General features: G+C 38.2%; 1 protein-coding gene across 8 annotated transcripts in view; it reads right to left on the bottom strand.

Annotated features, from left to right (window-relative positions):
• Positions 1 to 17,063, bottom strand: part of mast4 (microtubule associated serine/threonine kinase family member 4) — a 182,174-nt gene that overhangs the window by 60,065 nt on the left and 105,046 nt on the right. Inside the window, exons 1-2 of one of the 8 annotated variants that reach the window (XM_049474345.1) lie at positions 9,613 to 9,989; positions 6,769 to 6,849 (exon numbers count right to left, since the gene is read on the bottom strand). The exons of the other annotated variants lie outside the window; for them this stretch is intronic. Coding sequence (XP_049330302.1) covers positions 6,769 to 6,849; positions 9,613 to 9,659 — 128 coding nt within the window. The 5' untranslated portion in view covers positions 9,660 to 9,989. Of the gene's footprint in view, positions 1 to 6,768; positions 6,850 to 9,612; positions 9,990 to 17,063 lie in introns of those variants that run through there. 8 annotated transcript variants of the gene reach the window in all.

Raw genomic sequence — 17,063 nt, 5'->3', positions numbered from 1 at the left:
ACCAGCAGCAGAGATCTGAATCTGAAGTAGCTCACTGACTTACAGGTTACATCACAGCAGTGCCCGCATGACTTCATTAAAGCAAGTACAGAATAACAGTCTATAAAACGCTCTACGACTCATAAAAGATACGATATGAGGAGATAAGCCTGGAGATTTAAACTGGTGGTTCATGGCTTCTTACACCACTGGAAAAAGTAAAAATAAATAAATAAAAAAACTCCAAGCAGTTAGCGTTGCTTTGAATGTAGTTATCAATTAGAAAATACAGTTCTGGAAAAAAAGTTAAAAAATAAAAGACCACTTCAGTTTCTGAATCAGTTTCTCAGATTTTGCTATTAAAACACTTCTCCCAAATTCCAAATAAAAATATTGTATTTTTTTTCTAAATATTATAATTTAGAGCATTTATTTGCAGAATATGAGAAATAACAAAAAAGATGCAGAGCTTTCAGACCTCAAATAATGCAAAGAAAACAAGTTCATAATTATAAAGTTTTAAGAGTTCACAACAACCCTGTTTTTAATCACAGTTTACAAGCATCTTGGCATGTTCTCCTCCACCAGTCTTACACACTGCTTTTGGATCATTTTATGCCACTCCTGGTGCAAAAATTCAAGCTGGTCAGCTGGGTTTGATGGCTTGTGATCATCCATCTTCCGCTTGATTATATTCCAGAGGTTTTAAATTTGGTAAAATCAAGTGGTCTCATTTTTTTCCAGAGCTGTATCTTTAAGGTCTAAAGATATCAAGAAGCATACCAGGTTAAAGGCAAGGGAGTGCATTTCCTGTTTGTTTTAAGTTGTTTTTGGTGTATTAATAGTACATGTGGAAAATACTCAGATTCAGATTTACAAGCCAATTTTTATCATTGATTTTTGCCTCATTATAAAACATTTTCCTTTAACAGAGGGTTCTGTATTCACACTACGTTAGGCTCACAGACATTATAGTACACAGGATAGTGTTTTAATCTTGGTAGTTATTTTTGTATTTTTTTTATTAGATAAGGTTGCTGTCCTCCCTGCCCAATGTGACACCAACAATACAGTGTGCTGTAAATATTTAATAAGTAAATAACTGTGTATCTAAGTAATATACAGATTTTAATAATAAACATAAATTGCACTCTTGGTGATATTTCACTGACTTAGTAAACTTGTAATGCTGCTTCTTTCATTAGAATTAATAGAATTTTTACAACATAATTTGCACAAAACTGAACTCTGTTGAGTGTCATCTTTTCAAAAATCAAACCATTTCCACACAAACATAATATAGTGATATAACCCTTTTTTACATCTTATATAAAATCATTTTAAATATATCAATATTAATGATATACCGTTCAGCCCTACTGGGCTAACTGGTACACAGCAGTTAAGAAACAGCACACCTGAGGAAGCTTTATCAGTGAGAGCAGCTCATCTGCTGCTACTGCCATTTAGACCTTTAGTACTGACTTACAGAGAAAAAACCCTTATTGTAATCATTATAAACATGATTCATGCTCATTATTAAGCTATAATAGGGGCTCTGAATGGTCCAGCGGTCTAAAGTGCTGCCACTATGATCAAGAGATCGCTGGTTTGAATCCTGTTCATGCAGCTTGCCATCAGCTGCCGAAGCCCTGAGAGAGCACAATTGGCCTTCCTCTTTGGGTGGGTAGACCACACTCCAAAGGGTGATGTCGGGGGATAGTAGGAGTCCTAATGAGTAGGTTGGGTAATTGGCCTTGTAAATTGGGGGAGCAAATCATTTTAAATATATCAATATTTATGATATACCGTTCAGCCCTACTTAACTGGTACACAGCAGTTAAGAAACAGCACACCTGAGGAAGCTTCATCAGTGAGAGCAGCAGTATCCATATCTGCTGCTACTGCCATTTAGACCTTTAGTATTGACTTACAGAGAAAAACCCCTAGTGCAACCTTAGACAGTGTTCCTGTGAACGGTTGCTTCAGCATGATTGTGAAAGCACAGTGTCATAATCATCCGTCAGCATGGATGCAAAACTCTCACGAGTCACCGGGAGATTACGTCTAATCTCCCACCCTCAGAACAGCTTAGCCTGCCTGAGAAATCAGAGTTTAAAACTCGGAATATGAATATGTAGAGTATAATCGCTCGAAGAGAAGCTTTAATTTAGTAGTGATCGTCCAAAAACGCGTCCAGTTATCTGTCATTCCCACATCAAAGCAGACTGGAAGCAGGTCATTATGTGTAAACATGAACTAATCAGACTGGTTTGAATACAAAACGCCTCAAGCTCAATGACCCATTTCATTTGCAAGTCCAAAGATTCATACTTGAGAAACAAAGACTGATTGAGAGATTGAGAGAGAATAGAGAGGGAGATAAAGAAAAAGAAAGAAAGGCGGAGAGAGAGAGAGAGAGAGAGAGAGAGAGAGAGAGAGAGAGAGAGAGAGAGAGAGAGAGAGAGAGAGAGAGAGAGAGAGAGAGAAATATTGTATGTGGGATTCTGGGGCAGGGCACAGAGTCACGACCTAAAGCAATAAGTCATCACTTAGGCTGGCCTGATTTTTGCTAGTAATGGTTTATCTGTCTACACTTTGGTTCCACATTATAAACATGATTCAAGTTCATTATTAAGCTATAATGGGGGCTCTGAATGGTCCAGCGGTCTAAAGTGCTGCCACTATGATCAAGAGATCGCTGGTTTGAATCCTGTTCATGCAGCTTGCAAGCCCTGAGAGAGCACAATTGGCTCTCCTCTTTGGGTGGGTAGACGTCACTCCAAAGGGTGATGTCGGGGGATAGTAGGAGTCCTAATGATTAGGTTGGGTAATTGGCCTTGTAAATTGGGGGAGCAAATGGGATACAAATTAGAAATAAGAAAAGGAAAAAATAATTAAGCTATAACACACCCAAGGTTTGTTATAGCTATAACATAAAATATAGGAAAAGATCATTCTTTATTAGTCCCACAGTGGGAAAATTTACAAGATATTTGTACTGGTGTTCTGTGGTCATAGAAGATCACCACATCAGTGCCAACATCTCATGTTATCACATGGAACTCAAGTGTATTATTCAGATTATATCACAGTTCCAATATATAGGGTTTATTATTACATTTTAAGATAATAAAGACAGAAAGAAATATTTGTCTGTTTTCTTCGTTGCTTAAGGTAAAACTATTCCATTCCTGTGGATTAGCTGATCTAATTTTGCATCTCAAACCACTTAATATACCCTACTTGCCTGTCTGTCTAGCAACTGCATTGCTTGGTTTTAAACCAGTGGTTTCTGTGTTCAGTGTACATACATACAATTTGGGACGCTGTGCACAGTTAGCTTTCATTCCATTTCCATTTTAGTCATTAGTGATTACTAGAGTAACAAAGGAAATACAGCAAAGGCACAAATGATTTAAAATATAATTTATTTGATTTGCAATTTTTTTTTTTTTTTTTATCTTTCCAATATTGCAAGGTCTATTATTACACCCAATTAGCTGCTAGTCAGCTTTATATACCCTATCACTGGTGATGCTACAACACAAGAAGGGTAAAGACTAGCACATGCCTCCTCCGACACATGTAAAGTCATACACTGCCTCTTTTCCAGCTCCTGCTGATGCAGCATTACCGAGTAGCATCACAGCACAGCACAGTGATGAGGGGAAAGAGCGTCACCCAGAACAAGGCCAATTGTGCTCCCTTGGGGCACCAACAGCTGATGGCAAGCAGCATGACCAGGATTCCAACCAGCAATCTCCTGATCACTGTGGCAGCGCTTCAGAATGCTAGACCACTCAGCCCCCTGATACTTTGCTGATTGTTACGGCCTTGTTACTAAATTACACATCCATGTTGCGGAGTATTACTTGTAGAGCTTTTGTCAGAGTGCCATTACTGTGCAATAATGGCACTTCTAAAATGTCTCTCAGCCAATCATTTTGAGAGGTTGGATTTAACTCAAGTATGACATCCATTACAAACAAGGCTCCTGATGGAACTAAAATTTGTTCATCTGCACTATTAATTAAAGAACCTTCACAAGAGTAAGTGAAAGTGTAGTTATATGGAAAAACAACACATTTACATTTACAGCTAGCAAATAAAAAATGTTAAGAAATACAAAAAAATATAGCTAGTTTAAAGCATCAAACATTAATGCCAGGTACTTATCACTCCACTATATGAAAACAGTGAAACACAAAATACACTGCTTTCCAAATAATCAAGAAACTGAATGACAAAAATCCCAGAGCAAGAGGTTGGTATATCTTAATGTAGTCATGACAGGTTTGATGGATCATCTCATTATATCAGTACAGTAATCATTATCTGAGTTCTGCTTGGCTGACTACACATGCCTAACACATTATGTAAAATATATAAGTATCAGATAGAAAATACTGCTGATTGCAGTTTATTTACACCAGCACTGAACTGCTGACATCCACTGGGTACATTTAAACTGCACTAACATTATTAGTATGAAACTGTTATTGTTGTTTTAAAAGATGCTCTAAAATCTCTATAAGCTGTAAACTCTATTAAATGCTATTTTAAGGTGTCCCCATTGAAGACACAAATGGGCAAATGCACACAGATACACACACAGCTTGTCTAATCCCTATTTAGAAGTATTGCTAATAGAATAGGAAAGACTAACACAAACCTATTGACACCGTGCCTACTACCAGGCATGGGTGCTAAAGAAGCACAAACCCTTCAAGATTACATTGTGGAGCAGTGGAAATGTGTTCTCAGGAATAAGGGTGCTCCATCCAGTGCTTTATGGATGAGGTGGCATCACTAACCTACTTGTTGCTGAATGCAATCAAATCCTAACACAAATGTTCCAAGGTCTTTCCTGGACAACAGAGAGTTTTTCCAACATTTTTATTTCTAAATCTCTTGATTTTAGAGGCAACATTAAGCTAGGTGTCCCAATACATTTGTCCATATAGTGTAGTTACAGATAGAGTTTATAACGTGGTAGTGAGATACAAACTGTAACCCATGAATTGTTGTTTACCATTGTTTGGTAATTCATACCAATTCCAAAAGCCCAAGATTTTTATGCCAAAGATTTACACTTAATCCCTTTTATTTATGCCTCTAAAATGTTTATTCACCTGTCCCAGTAGTGAAAGTACCACATATAGTGAAAGCGGGCAAAGTAGTACTATGCAACATGAAAAAGAAGTTTTTAGAACTTTCTGTTTGTGAAATGTTCCTGAGACAATCCGATCGTCACCATCACCACCAAAACATTAATACAATAGAACAGCCTTTCTTGTGTCAGTGTCCACAAAAACTCAGAAAACTGAATGTAACTGAGAACAAGGAAGCTAATGCTAAAGCTAGGGAAGCAAGCAAGTACTGTGCTAGGCTAAAAGCTAGCGTAGCAAAATGCATCTCTTCAGGTAGATGACTGCTCTCTGACACAGAAATACGTCTGCCTCCTTAGTCCATTTGCGGTAATACATTATCATGACTTCCTTTACCACAGCAATGTTTGTTTTTGTCAGATACTTCTTTTGACTCTGAACTGCCCTCTATTGGATACATTGTGTCAACGGGAAAAAAAATAAAAATCACAAACTGAAGTGTTTATTTTTGATCATAAAGAGTATACACAGTATTTACAGCAATACATTTAATGCTATGCTATGGTACGACATGCTGTTTTACATATGGTTCTTGTGAGTCATCACTAGTAAATAAAAAAATGGAAATGAATCTAGGGGCTTTTACACCCATAAACCAATTAATGAATGAATTATGAATGCTTTTTATTATACCGTCAAGGATGTTGTGATCATTTCTCGGTTCTGGAGAAGTATGACCCAGGAGAAACCTCAGTGCTGGCGTAACTGCCGTATTCAAGATATACAGCATTATATCTTACTTCTCCCACTGCTATATTTGGACATATATAGACTTTTTTGTCAACACTAGATGCTTCCAGTGAATAGATTGGACAAGGAGTGATTTCTTCCTAAAATTAAGGATTTGCATTTTTTCTATACTTACAACAGACAAGAACAAAAAAACATCAACCCAGATCACACTTACAACAGATCCTGATGGGTACTGATAAAAGCTAGCCTGGAACACCAAAGAGAATGCTGAACTCCTAAGCCTGTGAAAATTTGTTTGGCCCAGCGCTAGATATAAAAAAAAGAAATAAAAAAATCAAGCAACGTTTCTTTTAATTACCTAAAAAACAATTTACATTTCATCTAAATTTTAACATGCTAAGAACATGCTAAACTCAACCATCCTGCATTTCAAATAATAATAATAATTAATAATAATAACAATAATAAAAAAGGTTTGCTTTTTTCACAATTTTTTAAAGCAGCGACTTTTAGAAATCCTTTCCCAAACAGTTCACATTGAGATCGGAGCTGACCTGATTTCCCGTACGAATTTGAATATTGCAGACATTCAGCTGCAAAATCCTATTTTGCACTTTAAAAGGGGCGAAAGAGAAGCTCGCCAAAAAGCGGGGTGGGGGAGGGGAGCTGAATCTAAGAACATTATATAAGCACACTTAGCCGTCCTATCAAATCTCATACAAAGGATTTGAAGCTAAATTTTTTTACTGATAATAAGAGAGAGAACTGCTGCCCTTTTGATCTCAAAAATCCACACTTGTGACATCGGATTAATCTTCCATGGCGGAGCGCAAAGCCTCATTCGACCCTTTCTCCTCCCGGAAAAAAAACAAAACAAAACAAAACAAAACAAAATGGCTATGCCAAAGAAGCAGCGCGGTCTTACCTCCAAAAATGAAAGGCGTGTAGCGGACTGCACGGACTGCACGGGCTTGTGGGAGTCGGGCTCAAGCTTCTTGGAGTGAGGCTGGAAGTCAAATCGAGTTTCATAAATGTCCGTCCAGATAAGTATGACCACATGGCCCATATAGCATCTGTCATGCAAAGTCTTCTGAACACATTGACATACAGGGCTTTTGTTTAGCCAACACACAAACACATGAATAAAAAAAAAGAGACATGGCGGAACTGGCAGACGTTACCACAGAGCAGTCTTCTGCATGACCAAAGGCCAAAAACATGATGTTAGGGAAGGAGCTAAGCACAGCTACAGGCATTTCACACAACTAAGCTCTCAGCATACTATTTCATCTTTACTAATAGATACTACAGTATATATTCAATCATCATTTACTTTCCATTCGGACTGTGCCTTAGAGGCTAACCTAAAAAATCTGCAATGATGCCATGAAGAACCACCTTCAGTTCCCTAAACAACATTATAATGGATGATTCCAGTGTTGTGTGATTCTAGTGTTGTAGCGATACTGATAATTCAATACAATACCTTGAAAAGTATTGATATCTGATACCAAAGGAAAGGGAGTATCTATATCCACTAAATGCAATTACTGAAAAAACTGTCAATGAAACACTGCTCATAAGCAATAGTGTTTTAATAGCTGCTGAATTAAGGTCTTTCGAGCACCAGAAAGGCACGTTAGTCTACCATGATTTTAAGTTTGTTTACACCTACAGTTCTTTGGAATTCTTAGTTCTGGAGAACCCATAGTTCTGCAGAATCTTCAGTTTTGGAGAAGCTGGACATATATTTTTGTCAAAAAACATTGTTTCAATGAATTTAGAAGGATGGACTTGGCGTAATCTCGTACTAAAACCAACGTTTTCCACTTTGTCTGTACTGTCTGCACTAGACAACAACAGAAAATCCACTAACCCAAAACATACTTACGATAGAAGCCAATGAGCAGCACGGTTGAGTCAACAGGTTTTCCTTTATTTTACAGTAAATTGGGTTTACATTCTTTACATTCTCTTCTGATTCTGTAGCATATTTGTTACCACAGACAAGAATGTAATGCTTGTAAACATGGAATTCCTTTGAAGACTCATCCATTTAAAAAGTATCTTAAAGAGACTAAACATAATTCTTCAGTAGCATCCAGTCTTCACATGTTTATGTTTGATGAACATATGTATTTCCAATTATACTGGAATAATTTGTTAAAAATGGCTAAATCAGACTGGTTTGTTTTCATTCTATTGATGTAATTTGTTTTTGGAAGTTGTGAACATAGTAATCAAACCTATTGGACCAAAACTATTGCAGGGAGACCCTCGTGAGGAGGTGGTCTTCTTCTCTTACCAAACAAACTCTGGAGCAGTTTCCTTTGTGGTAAGAACTGAATTAAATGTTGATTTGACCCAACTATCAGTGGACAAATCTCAAAATCTGAGCTAAACAGGTTTTCTTAGCCAGTTAAACCAGTTACAACAGCTATGAAATATGAAAGATATCTCTGCTGTTGCTTCATGTTAAACTAAAGTCCAGAACACAGAACCTTCTCCCTGTATTTACTGTTTTTAGCTCAGCATCATTAGGTTTGTTGTGACGCATTTTGGTGTGTCTGTGTGAACACAAACCCAAACAAGAGGAAAACGCCTCAACTCGTTAACCGATTTGAACCAGGGTAAACATAACTGAATATGTTAAAATGTATACACTGCCCTACATATGACCTCAGTCATGTTTTTGTCAGAATCTATATACTGTATATCAAAGCTTGACTTGCTATGTGACACAATATAGAGAAACTCCTCAAACCCAAACATTGCAACATGCCCTTCACAGCCTGTCCACCAAAATGAATATGTGTGTGTGTATTTGTTTTGATAAAGGCCTTTGCCTGAATCTGGAAATGGATGCCTGGTGGTGCAGAGCCCATGTGTCTATTGACGAGCAAATTAAATCAATCATGTCAGCCGAAAGTGCTGAAACGACGTGTCGGGAGATCAGCATGGATCACGGATCAGGTCCCTAGCAACACTGGCTATGATGCAACATGCCTTGCACATACATAAACTTGCGTCTCCAGTGACCACTGTAGACAAAATCTGACCCATGCTGATCAAAACAACTAAACATTACATCATCATCATCATCATCATCATTCCGTCCAGATCATCAGATGGTGGTTGATGAGCTGAACAGTTTGTTTTTGCTGGCATTAGGGCTACACTGCAGATGCTACAGTGACATGGTGGACTGGGATTCTCAATGAACTGAATCCCCAGAAAGGGCAATTCAGGCTTTTCATGAGATTGATGTGCTTAAAAAAAAAGCCTCAGAGTTAATTGTGGAGAGGTATGCTGTCTATACGTCACCTTATCTAAACACCCCAGCAGGGAAGGCTGGCAGGTTGCACAGCTGCTGCAGTCACCTTGGCCCCAGGCTGACCAACTCGGCACCCTGCAACTGCCCCTTCCTGCTGATCCGAGATCAGAGTCCCCCCTTTCCCAAGCTTCAGCCTTTTACCTTTATCAGGGAGAACCACATAACCAGTCCCAGACCAGTGCAGAGAACTGTTGTTATCAACACCATGAGCCAGCATACCCTGGCTGGTGCTATGCTAGCACTGACTAGCCTGGCTGTATTTACCTCCTTTAACACATGCTGCTGCTGCAGAAGCCACTGTGGTAACACTGCGCTGCTCGGCTTACGCTGACAGCAGGGACACTGCGCATAAATGAAGATGTCCGCCACTGCCATCAAGCAACACAACGCAGACAAATGAGGAGAGACAGGGAAAGCCATAGAGATAATACTCACTCCAGTGTCAGCCCTGGAATCCTCAGCCTCTCTCGCTGGGCTTTCATGGCTGCTGCGCTGCACTCGCTCGCTCTATTGTGCACATGATATTTTCCCCCCTTTGCATGCCTGCCCTATAGCCTTCATGCTCTCACAAAGAGCCAAAAGGCAGGCTCTGCTTCGGAGGAACGGGGCTCCGAGCCACTCGCAGCAGGGCAGAGTGGAAGGGAGCAACGGAGGGGGGTCAGGGGGGTATGGGATTTTTCGGTCCTTCAACTTCCACCACCTCGAGCTGTCAGATGAGACCATCAGCTAGTCGTCTGTGGAGAGCTCAGGAGGCTGGACAATGGCTCGTTTCCCCTCCCCTTCTGCACAGCCCCCTCTCGCTCTCTCTCTCCCTCTCTCTCTCTCTTTCAGTCTCTCGCTCCTGCTCTCGATCCTCTGTCAAACACAAACATGCACCGTCTGATCCTGCCCCTCCTCCGCCGGTGGAAGACCCTTACGTCAGCAGAGTGAAGCGCAGAGTATGGATTCTGTAAAGCTCTGCCATGCACCTACTCCCTCATACAAATAAAGGCGGCAAACAAGAAGCAAGCTTCGGAGTGATTCCATAAAAGAACCTGTTCTCAATGGAATGTTCTTCAAAGAAAGTGAGACGTAGCTTTCTTCTTGAAGTTCTGAGAATGTCCACAACAGGTTAAAAGGTTCTAAAGCAACTGGAATTTCTTACAGCTGTACACCATGGCACAGATCACATAGGTGCCTTGTTTGCAAGGGTGTCTTCAAACCTGTAGTTGGTTTGCTCCAATACAAATTAGATAAATAAACTTGAAATGTTAACTTACTTATCCATGATTGGTTTGTTTACACACAGGGAAAAAATCCAAGCATTCTAAAATGCATCAGAACAAATCAACAAGGGGAGAGAACATTCTCGGATGGATATATTTAACCAGTAACTGCGGCGGGACCAAGAAAATAAATACAGAAAGAAGGTCCTGTGACTGGACTACAGCAGATTTCTGTGCAATTTAACTTTAAGCACTGTCAGAGATGGTATTATATGAACCCAGGCAAGACTCCCCCATAAATTGGGTGGTATCAAGGCCTGATGACGTTCTAACCACAAAGTTACAATACGCAAGATAGAGGCAAGAGCACCTCTTCTCAAGCATTTCTGTGAAGTTGATTTGGTTCACACCCAAATGTGTTCACACCTCCTTAAAAAACTGGTTGATGATTTAAACGGACCAAAAAATGATGCCATTTCCGGTGAAGCTACGATGCCATTATTTTGTTTTTTGTATAAACAACCCTGTAAATATCTTTTTCATCCCAACAAGTGCAACAAAAGACCCATAAAATCAAGTCTGGGACACATCAAGAAGCAGATTCTTCATTATATTTGCAATCTGACAGAAGAGTCCTTTCTCTTTTAGCTAGCCAGTGTTGATTAACTGTCCAATAAACCATCAAAACCAATATCCGATCCATACTTACAGCCCTTCATGCGTCAAGTACAGCTTGGCTTGACCAACCAAGCTTCAAGACTTATGAAAGACAAGAGTCTAGAGATCAGACATAGAGATCACAACAAGCTTCAGGAAGGGAATTGGGAGCTATAGTTCAGCACAGCTGTGAATTCAGTGTTGAATTCTCATATTCTAACCCACCAATTCCACCTGGCAAATGGCAAAACAGTGATTTGAATTAGGTGTGTTTCAGCAGGAAAAGAACAAAACTATACAGGAATTCAGCCCTCCAGGACAGGTAAAGGAGCAATCTTTCCCTGGGAGTCCAAACAACATTTACCATTCGCAAAAACGGACAAAAGTACTTAAACACTAATCTTGAACACTGCAAAAACCATCAATCACTAATCCTTAACATTCTCCTTGTTAAAAACCCTTGTCTGCACGTTTAAAATGACTTAATTTTGATGCACATGAGGTACTGCATATCTTTGTTGCTAAGTATCACCACAGACTCGTGTGCCTGGCAGTGTTTTACCTTAAGATCCCATGGGTATCTTTGGTCTGAGGACACTAGGTCTATTTACATTAGGAAGGTAGTGATCTTTTCTGGACATCTAAGCGCTTTTTTGCAAGTCACCCTAGATAACAGTGTTTGCTAACTGTCATAAATGCAAATGCAAGTAAACCATACCATCTGTGCTGAATTTGGTTACACTTTTAACCCATGTTACCAACAGTTTCAAACAGGTGACCAAACTATAATCAAAGAATCATTAGAATAATCACAATCAGAACTTCCACAGGTTTACATTTTTATGCAATAGGAAACTAACACAAGTTCTTAGCAAAAAAGTGTTGTATTTGTTGTTCTAGATGTTTGCACAAGCTTTAGATTTCAGGTTCAGTTCACAGTGCATGGAGGCTGGCACCGTAATCCCACCAGAGCTTGGGAGGATTGAGCAAGCAGAAAACTCTGGAAGGAAACCTGCTAACAGAGTCTGGGGAAAAGGCTGAATGCTTAAATTTTACTCAAATTGCATGCTAAGCATATAACCACCAAACACTTCCAACACCCTTTTGCCAAACAATGTGCTAAATTGTTTCCAAGTACAAGCCAGAAGGACAAGAAGAGGCCAATAAGAATACCAAGGAATAAAAATTAGAATCAACAAGTCCTCAGACGTTACTTCAAAAACAAAACAAACATCTCACAAAGTCAGTGACACTGCTGAGGGGGATTTCTAGACACAACAAAGGCATTTAGAACACAAAAACATAAAAAAACTAGGTATTCACATAATATTTGGCAAGACTGAATCATTTTCAGTGAGTAATATATTCATGTTAAAGTCATGTTACAGTGTCTCCTCTAACATTAGGATTTTTTTTTTCAGTAGCAGCAGCAGGTGCTGAGGTTTATGTGCCTTTTGGTTTGTCTGCTAAGATTTTAAAATTTTAAGTAGGAATGTGCCATACAGTATCGTACGTAATAATATTGCCCAAATTTTTAATATTGTGACCGATATTATACCCTGAAATATCTTGCCATATCATCCACCCTAAATTATCACATGCTGCTTTTAGCAAAAACAAATAAAACAATGTTTCTACTATATCTAATATTATATATCTACTAGAGATAGATTATATCTGTTCGGTATTATTTTTTTTACTTTACTCCTGGATATATAGAGATATTTGGAGTGTATTATTGGTATCATGACTTTCTAGATGATTGACTTCTGTTACAAATCTGATAAAATTATTGTATTTTTTAATATCTCAGTTAGGTGGAGTGCCATATCATATAATATGCATAGTAAAATGTAAATTTTATTTTGTTTTAGTAGTGTATTCTTGAAATAGGTTTTTAAAATTCAGTGTTCCGTCATACCGCCAAGAGTATTGCTATCACAAAAATATCATGAAATATTGTGATATTATTTTAGGGCCTGATATCGCCCATCCCTTATGTTAAGTGTTTAATAAATATTTTTTAATTGTGTTTTTCCTATTTTTTCTTTGGAATGCCAGAACAACAACGAAAAAAAGCAAAAAAAAAATAATAATAAAAAAAAAAAAACGGGGGGTTCAAAAAGCTTCAGCTAAATCTCCCCCCCAAAAAATATTTGTAGATGTTTTAAATTTTCTCTGTAGATTTAGAACTCTATGTTGGAAATTAACTGGCATCATCTCTTAGCCCAGTCTGAGCACATTCAATCCTCATTTTAAAGTCTGCAACATAAACACTTTATTGAAAAGCAAATCATTAATTCATACTATGATAAACTAAATCCACAACTTGGATCCTGTGAAACCCAATCTAGTAAAAGAGCACTTGTTAGATCACAGTTCAGGAAAAGTACTAATAATGTATCAGCATCCGCAGAAGCAAGGGAATGCACAACTGTTGACAAGACACAAAGCAAGAGATCAAAAACCAGAGCAGACTGGAGAACTGGAGCGTGAGATAGGAACCCAGTTAAACACCTATTCCACAGTTTTGCAGAACTAGGCCGGACCCCAGACACCCATTAACGTTATACAAGGAGAACATTCATACAGTCCAACTCACTTCATTAATGTCGCCAAAGAGCTGAGCCAGGAAACACTCTGGCTTGAATGGAACGGAAAAATTCATAATCTGAAGAGCATTTGTTTATCCACATGAAATAGGTAGTTGCCACCAAAACAATCCATAGGGGCTGGTATTTACTAAAACCAAAAACATAACGTCAGCGTAGGAAGGAAGACGCAAGGATACTGGTGTTTTTCTATATCAGGTATAAATATTAGACCGTGCCAGCTGTATTTTGGACCGGCAAACAGACCATGAACCTCAATTATAATATAATATAATTTAATATAATATAATAAAATACAATATATTTAACCACCCTTTGTTGATATCTGTAAAGATCTGCGTAAACTGATGCCACTGAGGTAATGTGCATAAAATGTTCTAAAAAAAAAAAAAAAAGAAAAAGAAAAAAAAAAATGCAGGTCAATAATTAAAAATATATTATGCTGATCAAACCAAACATAAGATTAGCGATATTCAATGTCCGTTTATTATTTTACTAATGCCACAAACACTGCCTGACCAATAAAAGATTCTCAATGGGGTTAAGATCTGGACTTATCGTGAACAATCCATGAGTGAAAATGATGATCTCATGCTCATGAATCCTGACATTGTCATCTTGGAATATGCCCATGCCATCGGGGAAGAAAAAAATCATTGATGGAATAACCTGGTCTATATTCAGTATATTCAGGTAGTCAGCTGACCTCATTCTTTCAGCACATACTGTTGCTGAACCTAGACCTGACCAACTGCAGCAACCCCTGATCATTTACTTAAATCCAGGTGGCGATTTTTTTGGCCAGGCAGCGTAGTTTCAGCGTTGGTTGAGGCAGTGCACCATCAATGAATGTCTATTTTCTGGTCTATTTTCATACATACATACAAGACTACTTTTAGGAGACACTATAAGAAACTTCTAATTAAGTAGATCTCGCTGTTGGGTGGTGGTAGGGAGGTAGATAACTGAGTTAAGTAAAGCTAAGCTAAGTAAACAAAACTGTAATAAAAAAAAAACTTTCTTTTAAAGTCAAACGAGTGCTGGATGTTAATCTACAAAGATTTCTATCCTGAAAAATGTTTATTGGGATGAGTAAAGTGCTTCCATTTATTTACAGTAAGCTCAGATTCCCAAATATCTCTTCAGCACTAAAGATGGAGCATTAGCATTAGTGGCTACCAAACAGTGCTACACTGAGGAACCCTGAATGCTCTGGTAAGCCAGGGTGATATTAACTAGTGGTTTGTCCCACGTAGCTTGTTTTAACACGGTAAACACGCAGACTACAGTCTGAAGCCTCTGAACGATGCTAATGCTGCTCCACCAGTGCTAGATGGGTTTGCAGCAGGCTACAGGCCAATAATACTCACCTCTGAATAGGGAAATGCTAATGCTACTCCAGCCCCGGTGCTGTAGAACTAAACTGAAACTCCTTTATAACACTGTACTTCAGCAGAGTGGCTTTACTGCTCCTTACAACCTAATTGATAAAATTCATACATAAATTGTACTGAATTAAAAGGCGCACTGATGATTTTTGGGAAAATTTAAGGATTTTAAGTGCGTCTTATACTGCAAAAAATACGGTACATACTTTTAACTGCACATAACATATTTTCGGCACATTCAGGCATGTGTGCAAGTTAGTCCTGTACTGTGCGACAAAACAGTGACCTCCAACACAGCACTGTGCATCAGATTAAAGCAACGGCTCAAATATTCCTCCAATGATTCCTCTGGGCTAGCATTGCTGCATACAAAGCATTTGTTTTGGTATAAATTGCTGTTGCTCTAGTGCAACATCTACTGGCAGAAAGGATCATATACAGAACCTTTAATCAGCCAATCTCTCCTCCAAATGCAATCTCAGCTGAAGTGCATCGGCCCTTGAAAAACCTATATTGGTGAACCACTATTACTTACCAACAAATACCATGAGCTAGAGTGTTTGTGTGTGAGTGTGTGAGAGAGAGAGAGAGAGAGAGAGAGAGAGAGAGATGTAATCAGCAGTCAGGCCTCAGAATGACTCCACTGGGAATTTACAGGTCACACGTCAAAGCCACCCCGGCCTCGCTGAATTTACATTCATTAACTGCTTTAAATCTTTTAGCTCCGCCAATGAGTCACAGTGCTGTGAAATTCTCAATGACAGAGCAGCCCACGCTTACTTGAGCCACACTGTGATAGCAAAGAAAAAGAGGCATTAAATGCATATAGAAGTATATATTAGTGCTATTGCTATTAAAGAGACCGTAATCTACATTTTACTTCTATATTCTATCTTCTTCCCTACTTCCTGATCATTAACCCTTTATTATTATTTTTTTACCCAGACATACATGGAGAGTACCCAGCTACATACAAATGAGGATCATTTACAATAAATACAGAGATTAAAAGAGAAAAATAAAAATTATATTTAATCACTAACAACAACAGAGGAAACAAGCAAGTTAATGCATACAACAATTCAGAATAATTTATTTATAATGATCAAACTAGGATTTAATTATTAAATATGAAAAGGTAAAATAACAATTAAGATAAATCTTAATCTTAGTTAGGGATGCACATAAATCTGCAGATGCTGATATACTTATTTATAACTTAAAGAGATACTAGATAACCCAGTATATCTTTAGAAACAAATGGATCATCATCAATAAATTTGTTTTCACATTTATATTTGGTAACTGGTCCTTAGATACACTATTCACTTTAAACACCTTTTTATTATTAATATATTTAATAAAACAATAAATCTATTAAAACTAATATGAATAAATAAATAAATAAATAAATAAATACAGCATTGCTCTGTCCATTTCCAGAATACAATAAATACATCAGCAAGTATCAGATTGAAAAATTGGCCAAATCTAGGCAACAGTTCTCGGCTGCTGATTCTTAAAACGCAATTATAGGCCAATCTTGATATCACTATTAACTTTTGACCCTATTCAAAGTAAGGTCTTTAAAACAGAAAAAAAAACTATGTGCAATAAAAAAAAGATTAAATAAAGGTATGGTGGGTGTACATGTCGGTTTATGTGCCAAAATATAACATAATCATTTTTTAAACACAGCCACTTTCAAACCTTGCTGTTTCCTTTTAATTTAAAGAGGCTGTTTTTAAAGCTACAGGATGAATAGGAGCAGATCCTATGGCCTAAGGTGCTCCTCCATGTTCACAGCTCATCTTCTGCTCTGCATTACAAGAAGCTTGGCCAACACTAAAAAAGCCCATTCCACCGCCGTCACACAGCTTCCATCACAATGTGGCACCATGAGTCACCCCTCATTGACATTTAGCAAACACATCAGGGGGCCCATACGTGCTCGATGCGTTCCTAACATCATCCGCCATGCTGCTGACCGTAGCCAACCATCTGACTGCTCCACTGACTCACTG

The sequence above is a fragment of the Astyanax mexicanus genome, chromosome 1, assembly GCF_023375975.1.
Source record: "Astyanax mexicanus isolate ESR-SI-001 chromosome 1, AstMex3_surface, whole genome shotgun sequence".
Taxonomy (NCBI): Eukaryota; Metazoa; Chordata; class Actinopteri; order Characiformes; family Acestrorhamphidae; genus Astyanax; species Astyanax mexicanus.
This window is presented reverse-complemented; position numbering and strand designations above follow the sequence as displayed.